Source organism: Lynx canadensis, chromosome B1 (genome assembly GCF_007474595.2).
Source record: "Lynx canadensis isolate LIC74 chromosome B1, mLynCan4.pri.v2, whole genome shotgun sequence".
NCBI classification, from domain to species: domain Eukaryota; kingdom Metazoa; phylum Chordata; class Mammalia; order Carnivora; family Felidae; genus Lynx; species Lynx canadensis.
The window spans coordinates 48,917,330-48,939,081 of NC_044306.2; the positions used below are offsets into that span (position 1 = coordinate 48,917,330).

A 21,752-nucleotide genomic window follows, 5' to 3' on the forward strand; every position below is an offset into this window, starting at 1 on the left:
AAGGCCAGAGGCACGACAACATGCAGCTTCTAGTGTTGACTGGAGGGGGGACAGAGGCTGCCTGAGCTCAGGCTTTGAGGGCCTGCCATTTGATTTAAGTGGCTGTCTCCACTGTCTCAGCAATGAAACAATAGACCCAATTAAGTGCATCTTCCGAGGAAGACCTGTTGGACCCCTTGGAAGGAACAAACGGGGAGATTAGAGAGGAGGAATCCCACTGGGTCGTGAAGCAGGGGGAGGATGTCTCTGTGAGGACATCTGAGTTCAAGACAACGGCTGCCGTGGCCAGCTGTAGGAACCTCCCTGGCCCACGAGGTGGTTGAGAATTGCTCCCCTGCCAACACTCGGGAGAAAAGTCTAGACTACACTTGGGTCTTCTTCATTGTAACCTCCATTTCTGGGGTTCCTCTCACAGCGAGTGAAACACGTGCACGGAGAGGAAACTGGGGGTGGATGCAGGTGAAGAGATCTCAGGAGCCAGATCCCAACGCACACCTGTCATCCTGCCACTGGGTGGGGGCGGGGGGCGGGGCGTCAGCCCCCATGAAGCCAGAGGTTACGTAGGCCCTAGTCCCTTTCCCTCCTCACCCACCCCCCAAATCAAGAGACTTCCTGAAGTGGTGTATTATTTTTCCAGGGCTAACTATTACAAATTACCACAACTTGGTGGCTTGAAACTACAGAAATTTATGCTCTTATGGTTTTGGAGGCTAAAGTGCGAAATCAAGGTGCTACTGGGTTTGGTTTCTTCTGAAGGCTGTGAGGGGGAATCTGTTCCATGCCTGTCTCCTCATTTCTGGTGGTGCCAGGAACCCTTGGCGCCCCTGACTTGTAACTGTCACTCATCTGAGATCCTGATGGTTTCATCCACAGAGACTCCATTGCCAAACAAGGTCACATTCGCAGGTACAAGGCATTAGATCTTTGGGCATAACCTTCTTAGGGGCCACTCTTCAACCCACTATGGGGGGCTGGGGGGGGGACGGGGGCAATAACACTGGGGTACGAATAAAAAATATATTTCACCAGAGATTACATTTCCTTCATTGGTTCTTCAGATTAATTTTAATGATCACATTGAAGAGTATGACAAGATATAGCCTCACAGATGTGTTTATCTGACAGTTGGAAATACATCTCAGGAGAAAGGGCAAAGCCAAGGATACTGATATGAAGGCACAGAAAGCAGGGAGAAGAGAATTAGAAGTTTCCTCATAGTTGTGACTTTCTGTGATTTCTTTAAAATAAAGAGAGGGGAGGAGGGGGAGGTGGTTAGTAAGAAAGGCCAAGAAATTCTGATGCATTCTCCAAGGTGGGTTTCACCACCCACACCGTAAGAGGTCGGCCTTGAACAGCCTCAGAGTTCTCTGAGCCAGAGCTCCAGGCTTCACGGAGTTCCAAAGGCTTTGTTCTAGGAGCTTCTTTTAGAACCCCGAGTGGTCGTCAGTTCTCCTGCCCCCGAGGTAGCTTTGGGTCACAAGAGATCTGATTCTGTCGTTTGACTTCGTTCAGTAGCTTACAGTTCAGCTCTCCCTCCAGCTGGGGCTGACTTACCTTGTTAGGTGAGTGTGAGCTCCCAGTGCAGGCCAGAAAAATAAAAGCCACGATCATTTAGAAGACACTCCCACCAAAGTCTTTCTCTCCTATTCCTGCCCCTCTTCTTTCTCTGCTCTTCTTTTTCTCCTTCCCACCCAACCCAGCCTTTGCTGGGTACCTACTGTTACCATGTTGTGGCCATGGGACCAAAAACATGAAGACAATACATTGTGTGTCTAGAAGAAACTCACAGGCTCATGAGCGGACCAGATCCAAAACTAGACATTTCTTTCTTTTTTTTTTTTTTTTTAATGTTTTATTTTGAGAGACGAGAGAGTAGGAGCCGGGAAGGGGCAGACAGAGAGAATTCCAAGCAGGCTCCATGCTGTCATGACCTTAGCTGAAATCAAGAATCAGTTGCTCAACTGACTGAGCCACCCAGGCACTCAAAAACAAACATTGCTGATGCAATCCAATCATTTTTTTTGATGGAGATACTAATAATAATGAAAATTACCATTCACTGGCGTTTCTCCTGTGTGTCAGACTTTGTAAAAAACAGGCATTATGATCTCGTATAATCCTTACAAAACTCCCAATTTGTAGATAAGGAAATTGAGGCTCTGGAAGATTAAGTTGCCCAGTTAGTTAAGTATCAGGACTGGCGCATGAAGCCTTGTTTGCTGGGTTCCAGAGTCCATCCTTTAACCTCTGCTCAGGAGCACAGAGGGAGGAGCCCCATCCAGCAGGCAGGCGGGAATCTTGTCATTGGTCCGTGGGACTTAAAAATACGGTGTCACCTTTCATAAATCACAGAGTCAGGTGGTATTAGCAGGGCACATAACCCGAGTACAAATGTTACTGTCCTCTCCCCTTTTCTGGCCCTCACCTTTGTCCTCACTCTCTGTTGATCTGATTTACTTTCATGTGGGTTGACAGACTTATTTACCTTTTTGATCCCTTTGATTTTTTATTGACCCATTTGGCATCCATTTGCTCTTTTAAGGGCCATTTGCAGGCCAGAGCCTTGTCCAGAGCTCTGCGCCTGTGGAGACTCCGCCCCAACCATGGGCTCCTGAACGGCAGCTCTTTCTGGGATGAGGACGGCTCCCAGTAAATAAAAATGATCCGTGTGACATGTGGGGCTGAGCAGGGCTTTTAGCCACCCTTAAAATGCACTTCCTTCCACGGCTGATTCTTGGCCTTGGCCTTCATCAGCGGAGCAGAAGGTCACGAATGACTCGTCGTGATCAAATCTTACAAATGTGAGGGGATTGTAATGAACACGTCGGCATTGCTGGCATCAGAAAATCTCAAACCGCAGACCTAGTGCTGCAGATGATAAATGTTTCCTTCTGTGTGTGCTGCCTTCTCACAAATTGGGAGCTCTCGCGAGGTTGCCGTGCAGAAGAAATGAAGCGCTCTGTAGCGGGGCCTCTATGGTGTGCAGGACGGAGGGCTGCTGGTCACTGGAAGGCTTTAGAGACCCGGCTTACGGCACCCTCCTTTCTGGGAACAGTCACAGATGCTCCCAAGTGGATGCTTCCCTGCCTCAAAGTGGCCCAAGGGGGGCATGTTAAAGCTCTGCGAGATCCAACAAGAATAGAGTTCTTTTATTGGGATGGCAGGAGGTGGGACTTCCTGGAAGAGGCAGTTTTGGGTACAGGTGTTGAAGGCTCTTTGAAGGCCACACTGAGAGAACAAGGTGTTCTTGGTGGACTTTTCAGTGTGTTAAACCAGGGAGGTGAGAGGGTAAGGGCACCCATTCAGAAACACTCTGTAGTCCATTTCAGATGGTGTCTGGGTACATTCAGGTGAGCAGTTGGGAAGGAAGAGGAAAAAGTAGGTTGGCACTGTGCTGTAGACGGAATTTTCCCCCCCCCGAATTCTCAGATTGAAATCCTGATCTTCAGTGGGAGGGAATTAGGAGGTGGGGCCTTTGGGAGGTGATTGGGTCAGGAGGATGGCACCCTCATGAATGGGATGAGCCCCCTCTCCAGAGAGAGTACCCTCGCCCTTTCCGCCATGTGAGGGCACAGCCAGAAGATGGTCGGGTATGAGCCAGAAAGACTGAATCTGCAGGCACCTTGATCCCAGACTTCCCAGCCTCCACATCGAGAAATAAATGTCTGTGTTTATAAGCTCCCTGATTTATGGTGTTCTGTTAGGGCAGCCTGAACGGACGGAGCCACCCCACCACACTCTTTCTCCGTGTCCTGCCACATGGTCTCCTCAGAACCGTGTTGGGGAAGGATCTTTGTTCCTTCGGAGCAGTTGCCCCCGGTGGATCCCTGCCTCGGGGACAGCTATCTTTCTTGACACAGGCTTTATAAGAGCTTTCAGGTCCAAGGGCTTTCAATTTCCGGAAAAGAAAGACTGGATGAACATTTTCCTTTTATGCCCTAAGAAAATCATGTCCTGAGAGACTAGCCAGCAGATCAGCATCTACTGATGGATCTCAAAGCCCCTTGCCATGCCGTCTTAGTGTCTGGACATGCCCCCGAGTGGGGGATTTGGGTCAGAAGGAAGGGGAGGTGGGGAGACAGGGATGCAGGCCCAGAGTTTCCAGCAAGAATGTCTTCCCCTGACCCCAGCATGTATTGGCGCCTCCAGCATCTACCTCAGTCTACGCCCAGCCCTCGCCTCCGCCCTTGGGTCCTCTATTATGTACATTAGCATCTCTTCTTAGCCCTGTTTGCTGGGGAAGGGGCCCAATATCTGTGGAACTGATGAAGCAAGTTCAAGTCAGAACTAATCCAATTGTGCACAAGCCAGAGACCTGGAAACGACCAGAGCACCGTGTTAGGTGAGGCATTCTGTGTGACAACACTCCCATGAAGGGGGATACCTGGTAATTTGTCACCACAAGGGCTATGTGTCCTGGCTCTTAACAAGGCAACCTTGCTGTCCTGTCCTTTGGGAGACAGTCCGTGGGCATGGAATAACAGTCAGTCTGTAATAATTTAGGCCCACCTCAAGGAAGTTGGTTCTGAAGTTGCCACAGCAAAATGAGATGCATGAATGGAACAATTTTTGGCTTCTTGGAATCCTTGGAACCGGTCCCTTCTCACTCCCAGTCTACTCCTGTCCAGCCCTCCCCCATTCCCATAAAAGGATGTGTAACAAGTAAGACGTTCTCATTGTAGGAATTTTGAAAAACGTAAAAAGAAAAGAAAGCAACATCCATAAACCCACCTCCCAGGGAAACCACTGTGAGCATCTTGTATTCTATTTGAAGCTTGCTTTTTTTTTTTTTGTTTTTTTTTATTTTTTTTTTATTTTTTTTTTTATTTTTTTTTTATGAAATTTATTGACAAATTGGTTTCCATACAACACCCAGTGCTCATCCCAAAAGGTGCCCTCCTCAATACCCATCACCCACCCTCCCCTCCCTCCCACCCCCCATCAACCCTCAGTTTGTTCTCAGTTTTTAACAGTCTCTTATGCTTTGGCTCTCTCCCACTCTAACCTCTTTTTTTTTTTTTTTTTCCTTCCCCTCCCCCATGGGTTCCTGTTAAGTTTCTCAGGATCCACATAAGAGTGAAACCATATGGTATCTGTCTTTCTCTGTATGGCTTATTTCACTTAGCATCACACTCTCCAGTTCCATCCACGTTGCTACAAAGGGCCATATTTCATTTTTTCTCATTGCCACATAGTACTCCATTGTGTATATATACCACAATTTCTTTATCCATTCATCAGTTGATGGACATTTAGGCTCTTTCCATAATTTGGCTATTGTTGAGAGTGCTGCTATGAACATTGGGGTACAAGTGCCCCTATGCATCAGTACTCCTGTATCCCTTGGATAAATTCCTAGCAGTGCTATTGCTGGGTCATAGGGTAGGTCTATTTTTAATTTTCGGAGGAACCTCCACACTGCTTTCCAGAGCGGCTGCACCAATTTGCATTCCCACCAACAGTGCAAGAGGGTTCCCGTTTCTCCACATCCTCTCCAGCATCTATAGTCTCCTGATTTGTTCATTTTGGCCACTCTGACTGGCGTGAGGTGATACCTGAGTGTGGTTTTGATTTGTATTTCCCTGATAAGGAGTGACGCTGAACATCTTTTCATGTGCCTGTTGGCCATCTGGATGTCTTCTTTAGAGAAGTGTCTATTCATGTTTTCTGCCCATTTCTTCACTGGGTTATTTGTTTTTCAGGGTGTGGAGTTTGGTGAGCTCTTTATAGATTTTAGATACTAGCCCTTTGTCCGATATGTCATTTGCAAATATCTTTTCCCATTCCGTTGGTTGCCTTTTAGTTTTGTTGGTTGTTTCCTTTGCTGTGCAGAAGCTTTTTATCTTCATAAGGTCCCAGTAATTCACTTTTGCTTTTAATTCCCTTGCCTTTGGGGATGTGTCGAGTAAGAGATTGCTACGGCTGAGGTCAGAGAGGTCTTTTCCTGCTTTTGTTTTGTTTTAAACGCGTGTTTCAATGTGAAACCCAAACTAATGCACTTCTGATGAAACTTGGGCTGGATGGGACAGAGGCTGGGGGCTTCTGGCTGTCAATCGGATGGGGGAGGGCTCGGGTTCAGGATTTCTGCAGAGTCCTTCCTTTTGATTTCTTGTTTGTTTTAGGGAGTGGCTGAGGCTGAACTGGAACAGAACCTCAGCCGGACTTTCAAAAGCTTCTTCAGAGCAAGTGATGAGGTGAGGGTTGGGTGGGGATGGGGGTGGAGCTGGGAGCTGCAGAGGTACAAAGACCTCTGGAATGTAACCCTGGGAGGGGGCGGGGTTCTGGGGTATGGCAGGGTCTGGAAATGAGCAACTTGGCCATCTTTCCTTTTTTTTTTTTTAAAGTTTATTTATTTTGCAAGAGACACAGACAGTGCAAGTGGGGAGGGACAGAGAGAAAATCCCAAGCAGACTCCCCACTGTCAGTGCAAAGCCCCACATGGGTCTTGAACTCACGAACTATGAGATCGTGATCTGAGCCGAAATCAAGAGTCGGGTGCCTAACAGACTGAGCCACCCAGGCTCTCCCTAGCCTTCCACCAGGTGTAGTCAGGGTGACCGAGGTCCTCACTCTATCGGTCCCCTCATCACTGGGAAATGTTACGTCCTCCCTGTCACACACAGGTAGGACTTTGAGACTAAAGGTCAAAGAAGGGCTATAATGGCAACAGTTCAGAAATTATGCCATGACCTGCCGCTACCGGCTTCACATGCACAACTGTTTATCAAAGTCCCAAATCACTTGACATCACTAACCCTTGTCTTGGAAAGGGGCCCAGAATGCTTTCATTCCATAATCCCCACCTGCTGTCACTGTCTCCACCCGTCGTTCAGTCAGTGCCGTGAGACGTCCCCACGTTTGCCGGCTCCTCTGCTGGTTCCCGCTGGCATCTTGCCCCTTTACATTTAGTTCAACTTCTTCCTTCCTGAAGGACCTTCTTTGGTAGTTGTCTCTGTAGGAGTCTGTTGAGAGTAAACAATTTTTTGGCCTGAGAATATTTCTGTTTTGCTTTTCAGTCTTGTAGAATAGTTCATGCAAATACAGAATTCCGGGTTGCCGGAGACCAGCTCCAGCAACCAGGGGTTCCCGCAGGAAGAACGGCGTCGGTGAAAATAAAACAAAACTAAAGTAAAAAACTAAAACCAAAATAAAAAACTAACATAAAAACAAAAAGTAAAAATGGGCACAGACAACAGCAGTGTGTTGAACTAGCCGATTTATTGTAGTAAACGTGGCATTATATATGCCAGTGATTTCCTTCTGGCATACGTCTTCTATGTTTTTCTAACATTACCTAATTTTGAAAATGTTCCTATGTGTAAACAACCTTTAAGAAATAACATGGTGATTTTCCCCTAACTTTCCCACATGCCCTTTGATTATAGGTTAATTTCTTACATTATTGCATTATGCACCTGCATTTATCTATAATCTACAAAGCATTTGCTTTGCTGTTCTCGTGAAAGACCCTCCATTTCTCAACACCTCAAGTCGAAGGTGATGTTAGGGACATGACCTAACCACATGAGGCCAGAAGAACAATGTGTTTGCCTCCATCCTAGGTGCCAAAAAAGGGGCTGAAAAAGCCTTAGAAACCCATGCCTCATACATTCTCAGAGAGACAATGCACCTAGGAACTAATGAACCATGAGGTACCTTAACCAACTAGCTTCAGTCATCATCTGGAATGCCTCCGGGGGGCCAGGTGGGCCTAGGGGTTGAAGTCACCTGTGCCCAGAGATACACTCCTTAGTTGCCGGAGTGAGGCTTTCAAAACCCGTATGTCTCTCCTTTACAGGCCCTCTTTGCTGGCAAATGTATGAGGCTATCCTTCCTGTAAGTAGAGGAGTCTCCATAGGGGATGGCAAGGGCTAAACGTAAGGCCGCACAATTTCTTGCGGAACCTTATTTTCTTCCCTGATGGTTCTTTTCCCAGGGGGCCTGCCGAGGGCAATTCCCCAACAGACAATACCCCAGGTAGTTTTAAGGCCAAATTACCTAAAAGTGGGAGTACAAGAAGCTTTGGGCTGCCTTGCAGTCACCAATCCGTCCATAGCCCGGGCCCTGCCGTCAGGCTGGGATAGCTTGGCTTCCAGCACCGGGTAGAAGCTCCTGTCATTGCTTATGAAAAATCAGCCTGAGGTCTGCCCTCTTGTATTCAGTGGTGTCTGATCTGCAGTTGAATACATCTTTGAAGTTTTCTTTTTAATGTCGATGAACGGGTTTTTTGTTTTGTTTTTTTTGTATGAAAGTTGTATGTCGTTCTTTTTCAAATCGTTCTGATCTCTTATGATACAGTCTTATTCTATTCTTGTCTAGTTCCTTCTTTTATGTCTTTAGTGCTTAACATTAAGTATACTCACTTTTTCATTCTCTTTCTCTCTCTCTTCAAGTTCTGTTATTTGATGTTCTTGAAGACTCTTATTTTACCATTTGCTATGTTTGCTGTCTCTTGCAATGGGGCGTGTGAGAGAGAGAGAGAGTTTTACCGTTTTGCTTTGTGAGCTCATCTTCAGCAGCACTGAATCTGCACCAGTCTGCTTCAGCTGGGATTGAGAAAAGACTGTCCTGTGCTTTCGCATTTGCTGCTTCTGCCTGGCATCCTGGTGGCATTACCAGCCTAGGCTCACTTTTCTTGTTGTTTACTTTGTGTCTTGGGGGTTTCCAGATCACGCAGATAGAGCAAACTCAAATCCAGACACCTCTGAAGGCAGGCCTACAGCCATGAGTTCCTCGGAGACCTTTCCATGGTTTCCTCTTAGAACCAAACTGAAATGGAACAACACCCTTCACGTTTGCTCTGCATGATGGGTGGATTTTTTTCTAGTCCACCCCTTTACTGAAGACTGCAGATTTACTGGATTCATAGTGGAGGGGCAGGGAGTATCTCTCTTTTTAATTTTGTTTAATGTTTATTTATTTATTTGGGGGAGGAGGAAGGGCAGAGAGAGAGACAGACAGAATCCCGAGCAAGCTTCACGCTGTCAGTGCAGAGCCCGACTCGGAGCCTGATCTCACGAACCTCGAGATCATGACCTGAGCTGAAATCAAGAGTCAGACGCTTAACCAACTGAGCCACCCAGGCGCCCCAGAGAGTGTCTCATTTTTAACTTCCGGCCCATCATAGATCTCAGGTCTCATCTCTTGTTCCCATTGGTTGTGTCAACCCAAGTTCTTACACTACCAAGACCTGCAGGCACCCAGGGGCAGCCTTGGCACGGAGCTGTGGCCATTAGCCACATCTGCTTTGACCCCTGAGGATGTGTCTCGCTCTCCTGGGAGTTTAATATGTTTGTGTAACCTGATGGCACTTGTAGGTCTTTGGTTGTGACCAGGTTTACAGATGACCCGTTCCAGCATATTTCTTTTCTTCCCCCACGATGACATTTCTAACTCTCCTCCATACAGGCTTTTCTCTCCGTGAGCAGAGTCCGCGAAATGGGTAAGAGAGGTTCTTAGGAGGGAAGGGGGACGGGAGGATCACGGCAGGAATCAGCTAAACGTGACACGAGTGTCCATCTGACCTCTATGAGCTGACGCAGCCACCCACTAGCTCTGAACGGTGACTTGCTTAACATGGGTCCCCACTGGTGACTAGCGCTCACCCTAGCCCTGGGCTGACCACACGGCCTTGCGCCTTGGTTCCTTTCCCCCAGGGGACTTTGGGCCCAAGGTCTTAAACAGCAAGAGCTTAGAGGACTCTTAAAGCTCATCGGGGTAATCCCACCTTCTGCTGATAAGGGACCAAGACCTAAGATAGGAACTGACCTTTGCAAGATCACCTGGTGCACACAGGGCTGGGGCCGGAGTCAGGCTGGACCCCCAAGCCAGAACCCCTCTGTCATAATCCACTGGCCCTCCCTCCGTCCCTGTACTGTGTTGCTGTCATTTCCAGTACCCCCACATGACGACCATCCTTGTTCTCCCTCCTGGCTGTACGTAAGTGAAGAGTCAGAGCCCAGAACCATCTGGAGCTCATCCCGCGGCTCCCAGATCCAGCCCTGTTCCCATGGAACCTTGCCTTGCCAGTATGCACCTGTATTTTCATTAACGACGATGATCGTTGCCACTTGTTTGAGCACCTACTGTGTGCATCCAACACTGACCCAGCCCCCTTTAGATATTTATGGTCCTCAGGACATCCTTTAAAAATCCCCTTGTTATCACTGTTCTACAGATGAGGAGAATGGAGCTCAGAAGAGTTAAGGAACTCGTCCAGAGTGGCTAGGCTGGGCTTAAAGTCCTCCTACCCTGAAGACCAAGGTCTTCTCACTGGTCAAGAACACCTTCCCCCTCCCACCCTCCCTCCCTCTCTCCCTCTCTCTCTTTCCTCTTTCATGCACCTGTTCATGCCTTCATTCCCCAAGCATTGGGAGCCCACGCTTGATGTGAGGCAGGGCAGATATCCAGACCCACAGAGCATGGTCACTGCTCTCAGGGAGCCCACAGTCTCTTAGGGAGGCAGATAGCACTAGTAAAGTGAGGGGAGCAGGTGGGGGCTCTTCCGGAGATGCTGAACGAGCCAGAAGCGCCAGCCTGGCGGGGGAAGCACTCTGATCGCGTACCCCTGTGATACATCTCGCAAAAGCCTGCCTCGCCCAGTTCCTATCCCTTGGAGGCTTCAAGAGCCTGAAAATAGTGAGTCGTCCCTCTTCAAGTGCCAACGTTAATAGCCCTTGTGACTGTCCTCTGTGAAATAGCAGTGGCCCCTGGGCTGCCCGTGGTCATCACAAGGTCACCGTCATGGGGACCGGGGACTGCCAGGACACAGTGCACACCTCTGAAAACAAGATAGGATTCCACACTGTGCAAAGGACCGTGAGCACGCAGAAGGCAACAGAATGCCTGCTGCCTGCCCTGGATCTTCCTCTGGGCTGAGAGCAAAATCAACACACATTTACGAGAGTTCTGAGAGTCAGTGGGGGTATCTAAAGTTAAACTATTTAGAAAAGGTGTAGTCTGGGGGAGAGGGTTGCTGGAAGGGCTGGTAGGTCCTGGGTGTAAACAAGAAATAGGGTCATCTTGGAGTTATTGTGAGTTTCTGAAGGAGAGGGACATGGTTTGTCCTGGAAGGGGAGGTCTGTGTGTGATATCATTGGGTTCCAAGATGACAGGGCATGGATTTAGAGCTTGGGAGGAGATGGGGTCACTGTGGAGAAGGAGGAGAGAAAGAATGAATGAAGGAGCATGAGAACCTTCCCTGTGAGTTCAGATGTGACATGAGAGGCAGTTGGGTGCCCAACGTCAGCTGGGAACACGCTGGAGTTAGAACTCAGGTGCCTGGCCCAGAGCTCCGAGAGCAGACAAGTGGCTTTTTGCAGGAGGACTCTTTGTGAGAACCCCAGAGGAGCCCAGCCTCAGCCACATCGTCACCGAGGAGGACATCCAGTTCTATGTGCAGCAGTTCAAGAAGTCTGGTTTCAGGTAAAGAGAACGGGGCCCCAAACAGCGAAGAGACATGATCAGCAAAGAGGGTTACGGGGTGAGGCCGGCCGTCCTCCTGCGAATGCTCGGCCAGCTTCTGCTTGAACCCCTCCAGTGTCGGGAGGCTCACTCCTGAAAATACTCCACCTGCTCTAGTTTGGGATAACTCAGTTTCCTCCCTCTTGTGCTTATGGGCTCCCTCAGAACAGACGGTTAAAAACATTTTTTTTTTCCATCATGAGCCCTGAGAGAAGCAGATGACAGCTCTGGGTTCTTTCTTCAGAAAAACACAAAAGCCTACATAAACACAGACGTTGCATACATCTTCAGGGGAGGGTTATAGACCTCTCAGGTTGTTGGGTTTTGCGTTTGTATTAAGGATTGGGAGAGTGTTCAGGGACAGCCCCTGGCCATCCTTACCTGTCCAGAGAGGCATCGTTGAGCTACCTCTCTATGTCCCATTGGAAGGAGGGCACCTCCCGAAGTTTCTTTTCAGTAGGTTCCCTGGGGCAAGGGAGCAGCTTCTGGATGGTGAGAGCACTAAACGGAGCTCCCCGTGATCTAACCCAGCAGCCCCCCGAGAATGTGGGCCAGTTTCTGCATGTTTCCGGAAGCCCACTTCGGAGGCTGGCAGCCCTCTCAGCCGAGCCCTGAATGCCGGCACTAGGCCTTGCTCGTTAAAACATGGCAAGTGCGTTGGGCCACCAGACATGACCCCTGGGCTCCGTCCTCTCCCCTCCCCTGCAGAAACCTTTGCTCCCACTGGGAAGACCCGCTGTTCAGAGCTGGCTCCCGGTGGGGTCTGTACCATAGTCATCTACTAAAAGCCTTCCTGTTTTTGTTCCCCTGATCGTCCCCACCCCCAGGGGTCCCCTAAACTGGTATCGAAACGTGGATGTAAACTGGAAGTGGGGCTGCACAGGTTTGGGACGAAAGGTAAGTGCTGGTTCAGGGTGGTTGCCCCCCCCCCACCCCGCCCCGCCCCGCCCCTGGGCTTCTCATTGGCCCACTTAATCTGCCCTTTGGTCAGAGTTGGGGGGATGGGCAGGACAGACTGACTTGCTGTCCTCCTTTCTGCCCTTCCCCTCCCTCCACTCAAGGGGGAAGTGAGTGCCTCCTCCACTCAAGGGGGAAGTGAGTGCCTCGACTAGGGCTTTCACTGATGCTTTCCCTGAAATGGTAGAGGGTGGCATGCGGGCAGAGCAGGGGACTGTCCGGGTGCCTGCGGCATCCGTGTGGAAGGCCCACGTCTCCTGATGGCGCCCCAGGTCAGGGCAGATGGTCCAGGATGACTCCCAGAGGTGAGGAGGGTCACACAGAGCCCCCATTTCACAGAAGGAGCCTGAGGCACTTTCAGAGACACAGGCTTTAGCCTCTGGCTGTGTCACCTTTGTCCAAGTCCACCTGAGTCAAGCAGAAGGTGGGTTTCCAATCTCTGGGTCTGCAGAGGGAATACAGGTGTGCCCCACTTTTTTGAAAGATCACTTTTACGAAAGACCTCCATTCGGAGCTGTTTTCGCTAACTGAAAGAAATCCAAAGAGGATTTTCATTTGTGGGAAAAAAAGCATCCAGCATCTCTTTTGCAACGACTCATTTTAGAGGCAGTGCGCAAGCGAGAGCGGCCCCGCCAAGCCCCTTCCCCAGGAACTCCCCTCAGCATCTCAGCATCAAGCCGCCATGGCCTTGAACCGTGTCTCTGAGCATCTGGGCTTTATGTTGGTCTGTTTTGTGTATCTGTTAGCAAGATGTTTCCATCAGAAATGCCTGAGAGGTTATTTGGAGGGTCTGGGAGTGTTCAAACAGTTTTCCTTATACATTAGTGGTGATTGCTTCTTCACTTTACGCCACTTTGGCTTACGGGAGCTTTCACAGGAGTGCTCCACCTTTGGATAGCCGGGGAAACCTGTAATGGCATTCATAGTTTACATTCAAAACATTGAAAACCGGGGCGCCTGGGTGGCTCAGTCGGTTAAGCATCTGACTCTTGATTGCAGCTCAGGTCATGATCTCACAGGTTCGTGGGTTTGAACCCCATGTCGGCCTCCTCACACTAATGGTGTGGAGCCTGCTTGGGATTCTCTCCCTCTCTCTCTCCCTCTCTGCCCTTCCCATGCACACTCTCTCAAAATAAATAAACAAACTTAAAAAGTTAAGAACCTATGGGAAATTGCATTTTCGCATTCCTCAGCTCACTCAGTAGCCCTGGTTTTCTCATCAAGTCACTGGAACTGAACACCCTCTACGTGCTAGGCACTATGGTGGACCTTAGGGATACGATGGCAGATAAAATACATGAGGCCCATCGGGTGCCTGGGTGGCTTAGTCAGTTGAATGTCTGACTTGATTTCAGCTCAGGTCATGATCCCAGGGTCATGGGATCGAGCCCCATGTTGGGCTCCGCACGGAGGGTGGAGCCTGCTTAAAATTCTCTCTCTCTCTCCCTCTCTCTCTCTCTCTCCCTCAAAACAAAAGAAAACAAAACTAAAAACAGATGAGGTGCTGACCTCATGGGGTCAGGCAATAGAGCATGGAACATAGTTAAGAGCACCCTGGGCAGCAGGTTGGCCTGGGATCTAATCCCTGTGTGCCCTTGCATAAGGCACTTATCCACTCTGTTCTCCATTGCCACTTATGGGAATGACAGGAATAGTTCTAGCACATAGTAGTAGTTCAGTGAAGGCCCATTATCTTTGACTCCCTCACCTGTGACTGACAAAAATGACAAAGCCATGGGTTGGTAGGCAAAATCTCTTGCAACATGGAGGTGCATAATGGCAGAGTCTTTGGGAAGGTGAACCCCAATAGCGCTAACATTGGAAACCCATTCTTCTACAGATACCTTTCAGATCTTCCTTCTCCCCCACCTCCTCTCATGCCCCCACAACCAGTTTACATTTTGACTGGGAATATTCTGGAGTTTATAGCAGCCTTAGGATTAGTTTCAGCAATAAAACCACTTTTTTGTTGGTGTTCATTCAACCTATTCCCTTTTTTTTTCTTATTTATTTATTTATTTATTTTATTTAATCCAAGTTCGTGAACACGTAGTATAATCATGGTTTCAGGAGTAGAATTTAGTGATTGATCACTTCTGTATAACACCCAGTGCTCATCACAAGTGCCCTCCTGAATGCCCATCACCCATTTAGCCCATCCCCCTACCCAACACCCCAGCAGCAACCCTCAGTTCTCTGTGTTTAAGACTCTCTTATGGGTTGTCTCCATCTCTGTTTTTGTCTTACTTTTGCTTCCCTTCCCCTATGTTCATGTGTTTTCTTAAATTCCACAAATGAGTGAAATCATAGGATTGTCTTTCTCTGACTTCTTTCGCTCAGCGTAATACACTCTAGTTCCATCATGTAGCAACAAAATCACTTTTGAACATCGCTGGTCCTTTATCATTTGGCAGTGAGAAGCATGCAGTTCTGTACATTGGTAAAAACTAGTAAAAGTCCCTTAACCAGGGACAAATCAAAGCTGTTTGACAATTATAACGGCGGAGGGAGAACAAAGAGGATAAATGGAGGCTTTCTCCACCCCACAGTGTCCTGTCAGTAGATGAAAGTGAAGTCCTTTCTGCTGCCACTAATGTCGGGCTGATAACAGCTGTGGCTGACCCATTCACTTCCTGGATTCTTGGCTGACCTTTTAAAGCATCCACTTAATTCAAAGAAAAGGAATATTGATCTCTATCCAAGGCATCTTTCCTCCTTTCTGGTGTCATCTATTCCATTCTGTCAAAAACCAAAATTCAACTGAGTAAATCTGAAGATCCAATTGGCCTTATTAAATGGCTCATGAAATTAGGCAGCATCCTTTCAAGCAAGTAGAGGGGTGCTCAAAGCGAAAGGGTTTTTCGGAAGGAGGGGTGGGGCGAGAAAGGTATAAGCAAAAGAAAAGAGACCATTTTTTCAGGCAAGGTCGCGTTCCCTTAGGGGAAAGAGCAGGGGTCTTATGCACATTCCCTCAGCTTCCTATGGGGTAAGGGGAGAACCCGTGTGACAGATTACCTCCTTGGTGCTAATCAATAAATTCCTGCCTAACCAGCTAAGACATTTCTGGGGGAGGTTGAAACTGCAATTAGGTATTAAGCTCCAGTTTAATGACTTGGCCTGGCCCAAGTGACACCGTGTGGGGCCTATGGTTTTCTTCTTACAGTTCTGTAAATACCAGACACACAGAGTGGGCCAGTAGAAGTGTTCTTACTTCTACGCACACATGCACACAAAACCCGTGTGTGTCACGACACTGCTGACTCTACTCGTCTTAGAAAAACCTAGTCTTACCCTCCTGTGTGTCTCTTAACATAAAACACTTCACGCTTCTGGTCACCAGATGTATGAGGGTTTTCCTCCACCGAGCAATTTTCTGCATCACCACAATTCAATTCCGTTCTGACACTGTCTCCCTGGAGATAGCGTCGGATCCCACAGGTAAGGGCTGGGTCCTACAGGACTGCCCCCGCCCCCTGGCCGCCCCGCTTCAGATGCCAATCACAAGTCCAGGTGGTTACCTCTGCTTCTGAGGTTCCCGTGCCTCCCTCCTCAGGTTCGATTCATTTGCTAGGGTGGCTCCCACAACTCAGGGAGACACGTTTGCCAGTTTGTTAAAGTAGATGACAAAGGATTCAGATGAACAGCCAGATGGAGAGATACATAGAGTGAGAGGGGCCCAAGCACTTCTTGGGCTTCTGTCCCTGCGGAGTTGGGGTACATCACCCCTCCCACTGTAGATGTGTTTGCCAGTGTGGAAGCTCCCCAAACCCCATCCTGTTGGGGTTTTATGGATTTTAATGGAGGCTTACTCATGTAGGCACGATCAATTAACAACTCCATTTCCAGCCCCTCTGTCCTCTCTAGAGAATGGGGGGTGGGGCTGAAAAGCCTAAGCTTCTGATCACGGCTGGCTCGGCTAGTCTTTGTGGTGACCAGCCCCATCCAGTCCCCACCCAGGAGCCCACCCAGAGTCCCCACAGTAGAACAAAAGATACCCCTGGTGCTCTTATCACTTTGGAATTTACAAGGGTTTGAGGAACCCTGTGTCAGGCAAGGATGGGATCAAAAGACCAAATATTAGAACAAGAGATGCTGCTATCATTCTTATCACCTAGAAAAGTACAAGGGTTTCAGGAGCCCTGTGCCAGGAACAGGGGCAGAGAAAAACCTATGTATTTTCTGTCACCTCACACCATCATCTGAGATCCCCAGTAATAGTGCAAAACTGGGGAAACAAAGCCAGGACCACAGCAGCACCACAGGGGGTCTTTCTGGGGGATGTTAATCGTGGGGGAAGCCACAAAGCAGGGAAATGAAGTACCCTGTCCTTGTCCTGGGAGAGGGAAGGCCTCAGCTATGGAGGGGCACAAGAAGGGACCGTTCCGTCCCTTCTCTGCCTGCCTCTGCTTCCTGGTACCCTCCCCTAGATCCTGATTCCAGCTCTGATGGTGACCGCGGAGAAGGACGTCGTGCTCACTCCGGAGATGTCCAAGCATATGGAGGACTGGGTAAGCCAACAGTCCTGCACTGGGGTCATCGGTGCTTCCCGGGAGAGGGCGCAGGCCTCACGGAGGAAAGATGGCAGCTGGGGACACAGAGCCGGAGATCCGGTAAAGCACTTGGTTCTTCATCAGTAGGATCCCTGCCACCTCATAGGAGCAGCAGTCCTGACTGATGCGTTCTTTCCCCTGCACTGATGTGGCCTGTCATTTACTCACTCGTGCTTTACTCACTCATGCATTCATTCATTCACTCATTCATTTCATGGGCTTTTACTGGGCACTTGTGTTAGCACAGTGCTAGATTCTGGGAAGGTAAGGGTGAATAAGACGCAGACCCCACCCTTGGGGAGCTCGCTGTCCTGCAGTTCATCCCAGACGCAGGAGAGGGGTGAAGAGGGCTCCTTAGGGAAGGAGGTCTTCACAGAGGTGCTGACCACTGGGTCTGGCCTTGGCGAACGACTGAGGCTTGCCCCGCAGAGAGAACAGAAGACAGGGTGAGAGGCAAGGAGCATGCAGGGCTTACTTGGAGAATGGTAGGAGCTCCGTAAGACTGGAAGATTCTGCTGAGCCCACCGGGCCAGACCGCGCTTTGTAGGCCCATAGGCGTGAGCCATTGAAGGGGATTGACAGGTGACAAACCTGCAGTTTGGAAGCTCACTCTGCCACAAGCGTGGGGGTTGGTAGGGACTGGGGAGGCTTGCAGGTGGGGTGGCTGGGCTGGCTCATCGGATCCTGCCTAGCTAGCTGCCCAGAGCAGTCCGTCCGCACTCGGCTGTGGCTTCGTTGGCATCATCAGGCACAGCAGACAGTGTGTAGGGTGGGACGCTGCCAAGGACACGCTTCTGGTGGGCCCTGGACCCAGCTGATGGAGGGGCTGAGCCCACGGGGCCGGGGTGGGGGGGGCTCGTTTTCTCTAGCACCAACCCTTGAAGATTTCTGTAGAATTTCCAGTTCTTTGGCTGGCCCTTTCCCGCCCTGGCCACTGACTGCTAACCTCGCCGAGGCTTAGGCCCGGAAGGGGCCTTCCTCGCCTCTGGGAGGAAAGCCACATTCCGCTCCCAGCATTTTCTGCATTGGGTTGCACAGTTCAAGGCTCGTGTCAGGAGGGAGCCTGCATGTGCCAAGGGCAGTGCTGCTGCGCCCTCTCCCTCTTTGGGGCTTGCTATGGTGACCCACTGTGGGGGGTTCAGGGTCCAAAAGAGGGGGACTCAGTCATGTCTGTGTGGCGAGAGCCAAACAACCAGGCGTTTTCCAGACAGTGAACAAGCTGCGTCCTGATAATTCTAAAGAGAAGCAACTTGTTTCGATGAGTACAAACAAGTCAGCCCTGAATTTGAATCTTCACTCAGCCACTCTGTGTGACCTTGGATAGGTTACCTAGCTTCTCTGAGCCTTCATCTTACCCCATAGGACCACGGTCAAGGTTAGAGAAGGCAATGCACGTAGACTACCCGGCACATAGTAGGAGTTCAGTAAATGCCCATTCCTTTCTTAAATAATGCAAGGATTTTCGGGGAGGGTGGCCTGTGGGGAGCACTAACCTAAAACGAGAGCCACCTGTGTTCTGCCACTTACTTTTCCGGGGGGGGGGGGGGTTTCTTCCAGATCCCCTACCTGAAAAGGGGACACATTATGGATTGCGGACACTGGACACAGATGGAGAAGTAAGGAGATGTGGCGGGGGTGGGGAGACCCCTGGGTGGGGGAGACCGGGACTTCCTGTTTACCTCCAATAAGGGCTTTCCTGGCCTTGCCATTCACTTCATCACCTCTGCTCTCACATGCCTGCGGTGAGTGGGTCCTGACAGGTGTGAATTGCTCTCTGTTTCCTTCCCAGGCCCACCGAGTTGAATCGGATCCTCATTGAGTGGCTGGAGACGGATGCCAGGGACCCACCAGTGGTCTCGAAGCTTTAGGGCATGGCATGTGCCAGCCCCCCAGCAGGCCTGCAAGCCCTTCCTCTGCTGGGCTTGGAACCCAGAGGAAGTCTTTCTGGCACCTCTTGTAACCGGCAGCATCATTCCAAGGGGGTTTACTCTGCAGAGTGGTTTCCTTTAAATGAAGAGAGTCAAATCTGACATAATTTTAGATACAGGAAAAATCACATCTGATTCATTCTCCAGGTATAAAGGTGTTACTTTCTCTCTTAAGAGTGGCTTACAGTGTTCTATAGGCGACGAAACGGGATGGCCAGGGGTGATTTCTCTTTGACTAACCAATCACAGTTCAGCAGCAAAATCCGTTAATTTTGAAGCACATCAGCTGAGATTGGAACTCGTTGGTCTAATAAAGCTCAAACATTCCGTGAGGCTGGCGTTTGTGTTCTGGGAGGAAGGCAGAGCGAGGGTGGTAGTCCTGTCTGTCGCCTTTGAGTGAGTGTGTGTCCCTCTGTTCTTGAGTCTCTGAGGCACTGCATGATCTAGAGCGGCGGTGTCCAGTGAAACGTTCTCTTTTTCTTTTATTTAAAACACTTTTTTTAACAGTTACTTATTTTTGAGAGAAAGAGCGTGAGCACAAGTGAGGGAGGGGCAGAGAGGAGACAGAGGATCCCAAGCAGCCTCCACGCTGTGAGTGCAGAGCTCGATGCGGGGCCCTAACTCACGAACCTCGAGATCGTGACCTGAGCTGAGATCAAGCGTCAGCTGCTTAACCAACTGAGCCACCCAGGCGCCCCTGTGCAGTGGAACTTTCTGAGATGAGAGAAATGGTCTGTTCTGTGCTGTTGGACGGAGAAGCCGTCGGCCACGTGCAGCAGCCACGTGCCCTCGACACAGTATGCTCACATACATGCACATGGCCTGAGCCCTTGAATGTGGAAAATGAGCACGAGGAAGTGAATTTCTCCTTTAATTGTGATTAGTATAAACCTGAATGGTCACGTCTGGCAGCAGCTGCCATGCGTCTCAGAGCAGACCCAGAACTTCCCTCCAGCTGTACCTTCCCCAGCCACATCCAGAAGCTGCGTCTCACTGGATCTGTCCCCTCCAGTTGTGCCCCCCTGCCCCTCCCACTGACCGGCTCCAAGCCCAGAGCCTCTGGCTCAGAGCCCTGCAGCACAGCCTCCTAACTGGTCTCCCTGCACAGAGTCTGATCTGAACGTATCAGGGCCTCCCGCTGTCCCCAAATAAAGGCCCCTCACCCCCAGCCTGCCCTGATCACTCCCAGATTCCTAAATGCTCTCCGAAGTCACCACCCCTCAAGTCTCTGCATGCACCCTGCCAATTCTCCTTGACCCTGCACCCCGGTGTATGGGTCTTTTTGCTTGCAGGACTCCTGCCTGCCACCTCCTCCAGCAAGTCCCCGGAGTGGCCTGTGTGCCTTTTCTCCCTTCCCCAGAGACCGGTGTGCTCACAGGTGTATGTGCACCTCCCTCGCTGTCCATTCTATAGGGAGGGCTTGAGGGCAGAGGTGGTATCTTTAAGCTGAACTATGTGGAGTATAAATTAACCTGGCAAAAAAGGGTGTGTCTGTGTGTGTAGAAGGCAAGGGAAAGGTTAGAAACGTTAGCTGCTATCATTATTAAGTATGTCTGCATGCCTTAGAGCCTTCTATATATCACCTCTTCTTCCCATTTAACAGATGGGAAAGCTGAGGTTCCGGTAGCTTGCCCGAGGTCACTTGGTTGGTTGGAGGCAGAGCCTAGATTCAGGCTCACTCTGGTCCCAAAGGCTGAGGTCCTACCAAAAATCTCCTTTCTGAATCTGGAGTCAGATTCCCTGGACAAGACTCCCGATACGTCACTTTCTAATGTGTCACCTCAAGAAAGGCTTTCCTGTGCCTCAGTTTCCTCAGCTGTAAAGGGTGCATGAATAGTACCAGACTCAGGTGATTCTGAGTACCAAATCAGTTAACGGATGCAGGGACCTGGAACAGCACCGGGCACGAGGAAACGCTGTGGAAGTTTTAGCTGTAAGCTTTCCAGTTTATCCTAGGACAAGGCCTATGTGGGCTTTAAATTTCCAGCCACACCACCACCACCTCCTTCCTTTTGGATCTGAAAGTTAAAGGGCCCTTTTCAAACGCAAATTAGTGGGCCGCCTGGGTGGCCCAGTCAGTCGAGCGTCAGACTTCCGCTCAGGTCATGATCTCGAAGTTCGTGGATTCAAGCCCTGTGTTGGGCTCAGAGCCTGTGACAGCTCAGAGCCTGGAACCCGCTTGTGATTCTGTGTCTCCCTCTCTCTCTCTCTGCCCCTCCTCTGCTTGTGCTCTCTCTCAAGAATGGATAAATAAACATTAATTTTTTTTTTAAATAATAAAATAAATGGCAAATTCGTGACCTGGGGAAATGACCATGTAAGCCAGGTATGTTACTAAAACAGAGTATGTTCAATCTCAAATAAGGGTCAAATGACTCAGGTCCATAGGTTTGCAACAAAAATATAACCAGTCATGCAAGATAGAGGGTCATAAAGGACCCTAGACTGGAAGAGTCTTCAGTTTATTCACGAAAACACTAGAAATATGTGTTTCCCCGCTGCCTTGGAGAGCTTTGGCCCACACATCAATCAGCTGGTTGTAGCTCTGGCAGCAAAGGGGACTGACCTCATTAAGACAGATTTTTCAGATGCCGGTTTAAGTACAACTTGCTGGGAGTGTGTTCAAGTTCTTTTAATTATACAACGTATAACAAATACATTTGTAATAAATTTGTATTGACCTCTGCTAAGGGAACTAGCCTTCTCAAAAAGAGGCACAGCAGACCCCATATTCTCTGTTACACCCACGTATCAGTGGGGTCACGGAGCTCTCTCCGGAGGGGATTATGGTCGCTCACAAATTCTGTCCTCACCCTTAGTGGCTGTCAACTAGCAGTATCCAAGGTTCCCAGGA

At 49.6% G+C, this 21,752-nt stretch overlaps 1 protein-coding gene across 1 annotated transcript in view; it reads left to right on the plus strand.

Annotated features, from left to right (window-relative positions):
- Positions 1-19,230, plus strand: part of EPHX2 (epoxide hydrolase 2) — a 78,724-nt gene extending 59,494 nt beyond the window's left edge. Inside the window, exons 13-19 of the mRNA XM_030312658.2 lie at positions 6,123-6,194; positions 9,409-9,442; positions 11,322-11,424; positions 12,291-12,360; positions 16,848-16,928; positions 18,528-18,586; positions 18,760-19,230. Coding sequence (XP_030168518.1) covers positions 6,123-6,194; positions 9,409-9,442; positions 11,322-11,424; positions 12,291-12,360; positions 16,848-16,928; positions 18,528-18,586; positions 18,760-18,838 — 498 coding nt within the window. The 3' untranslated portion in view covers positions 18,839-19,230. The remainder of the gene's footprint in view (positions 1-6,122; positions 6,195-9,408; positions 9,443-11,321; positions 11,425-12,290; positions 12,361-16,847; positions 16,929-18,527; positions 18,587-18,759) is intronic.
- Positions 19,231-21,752: the final 2,522 nt, after the last annotated feature.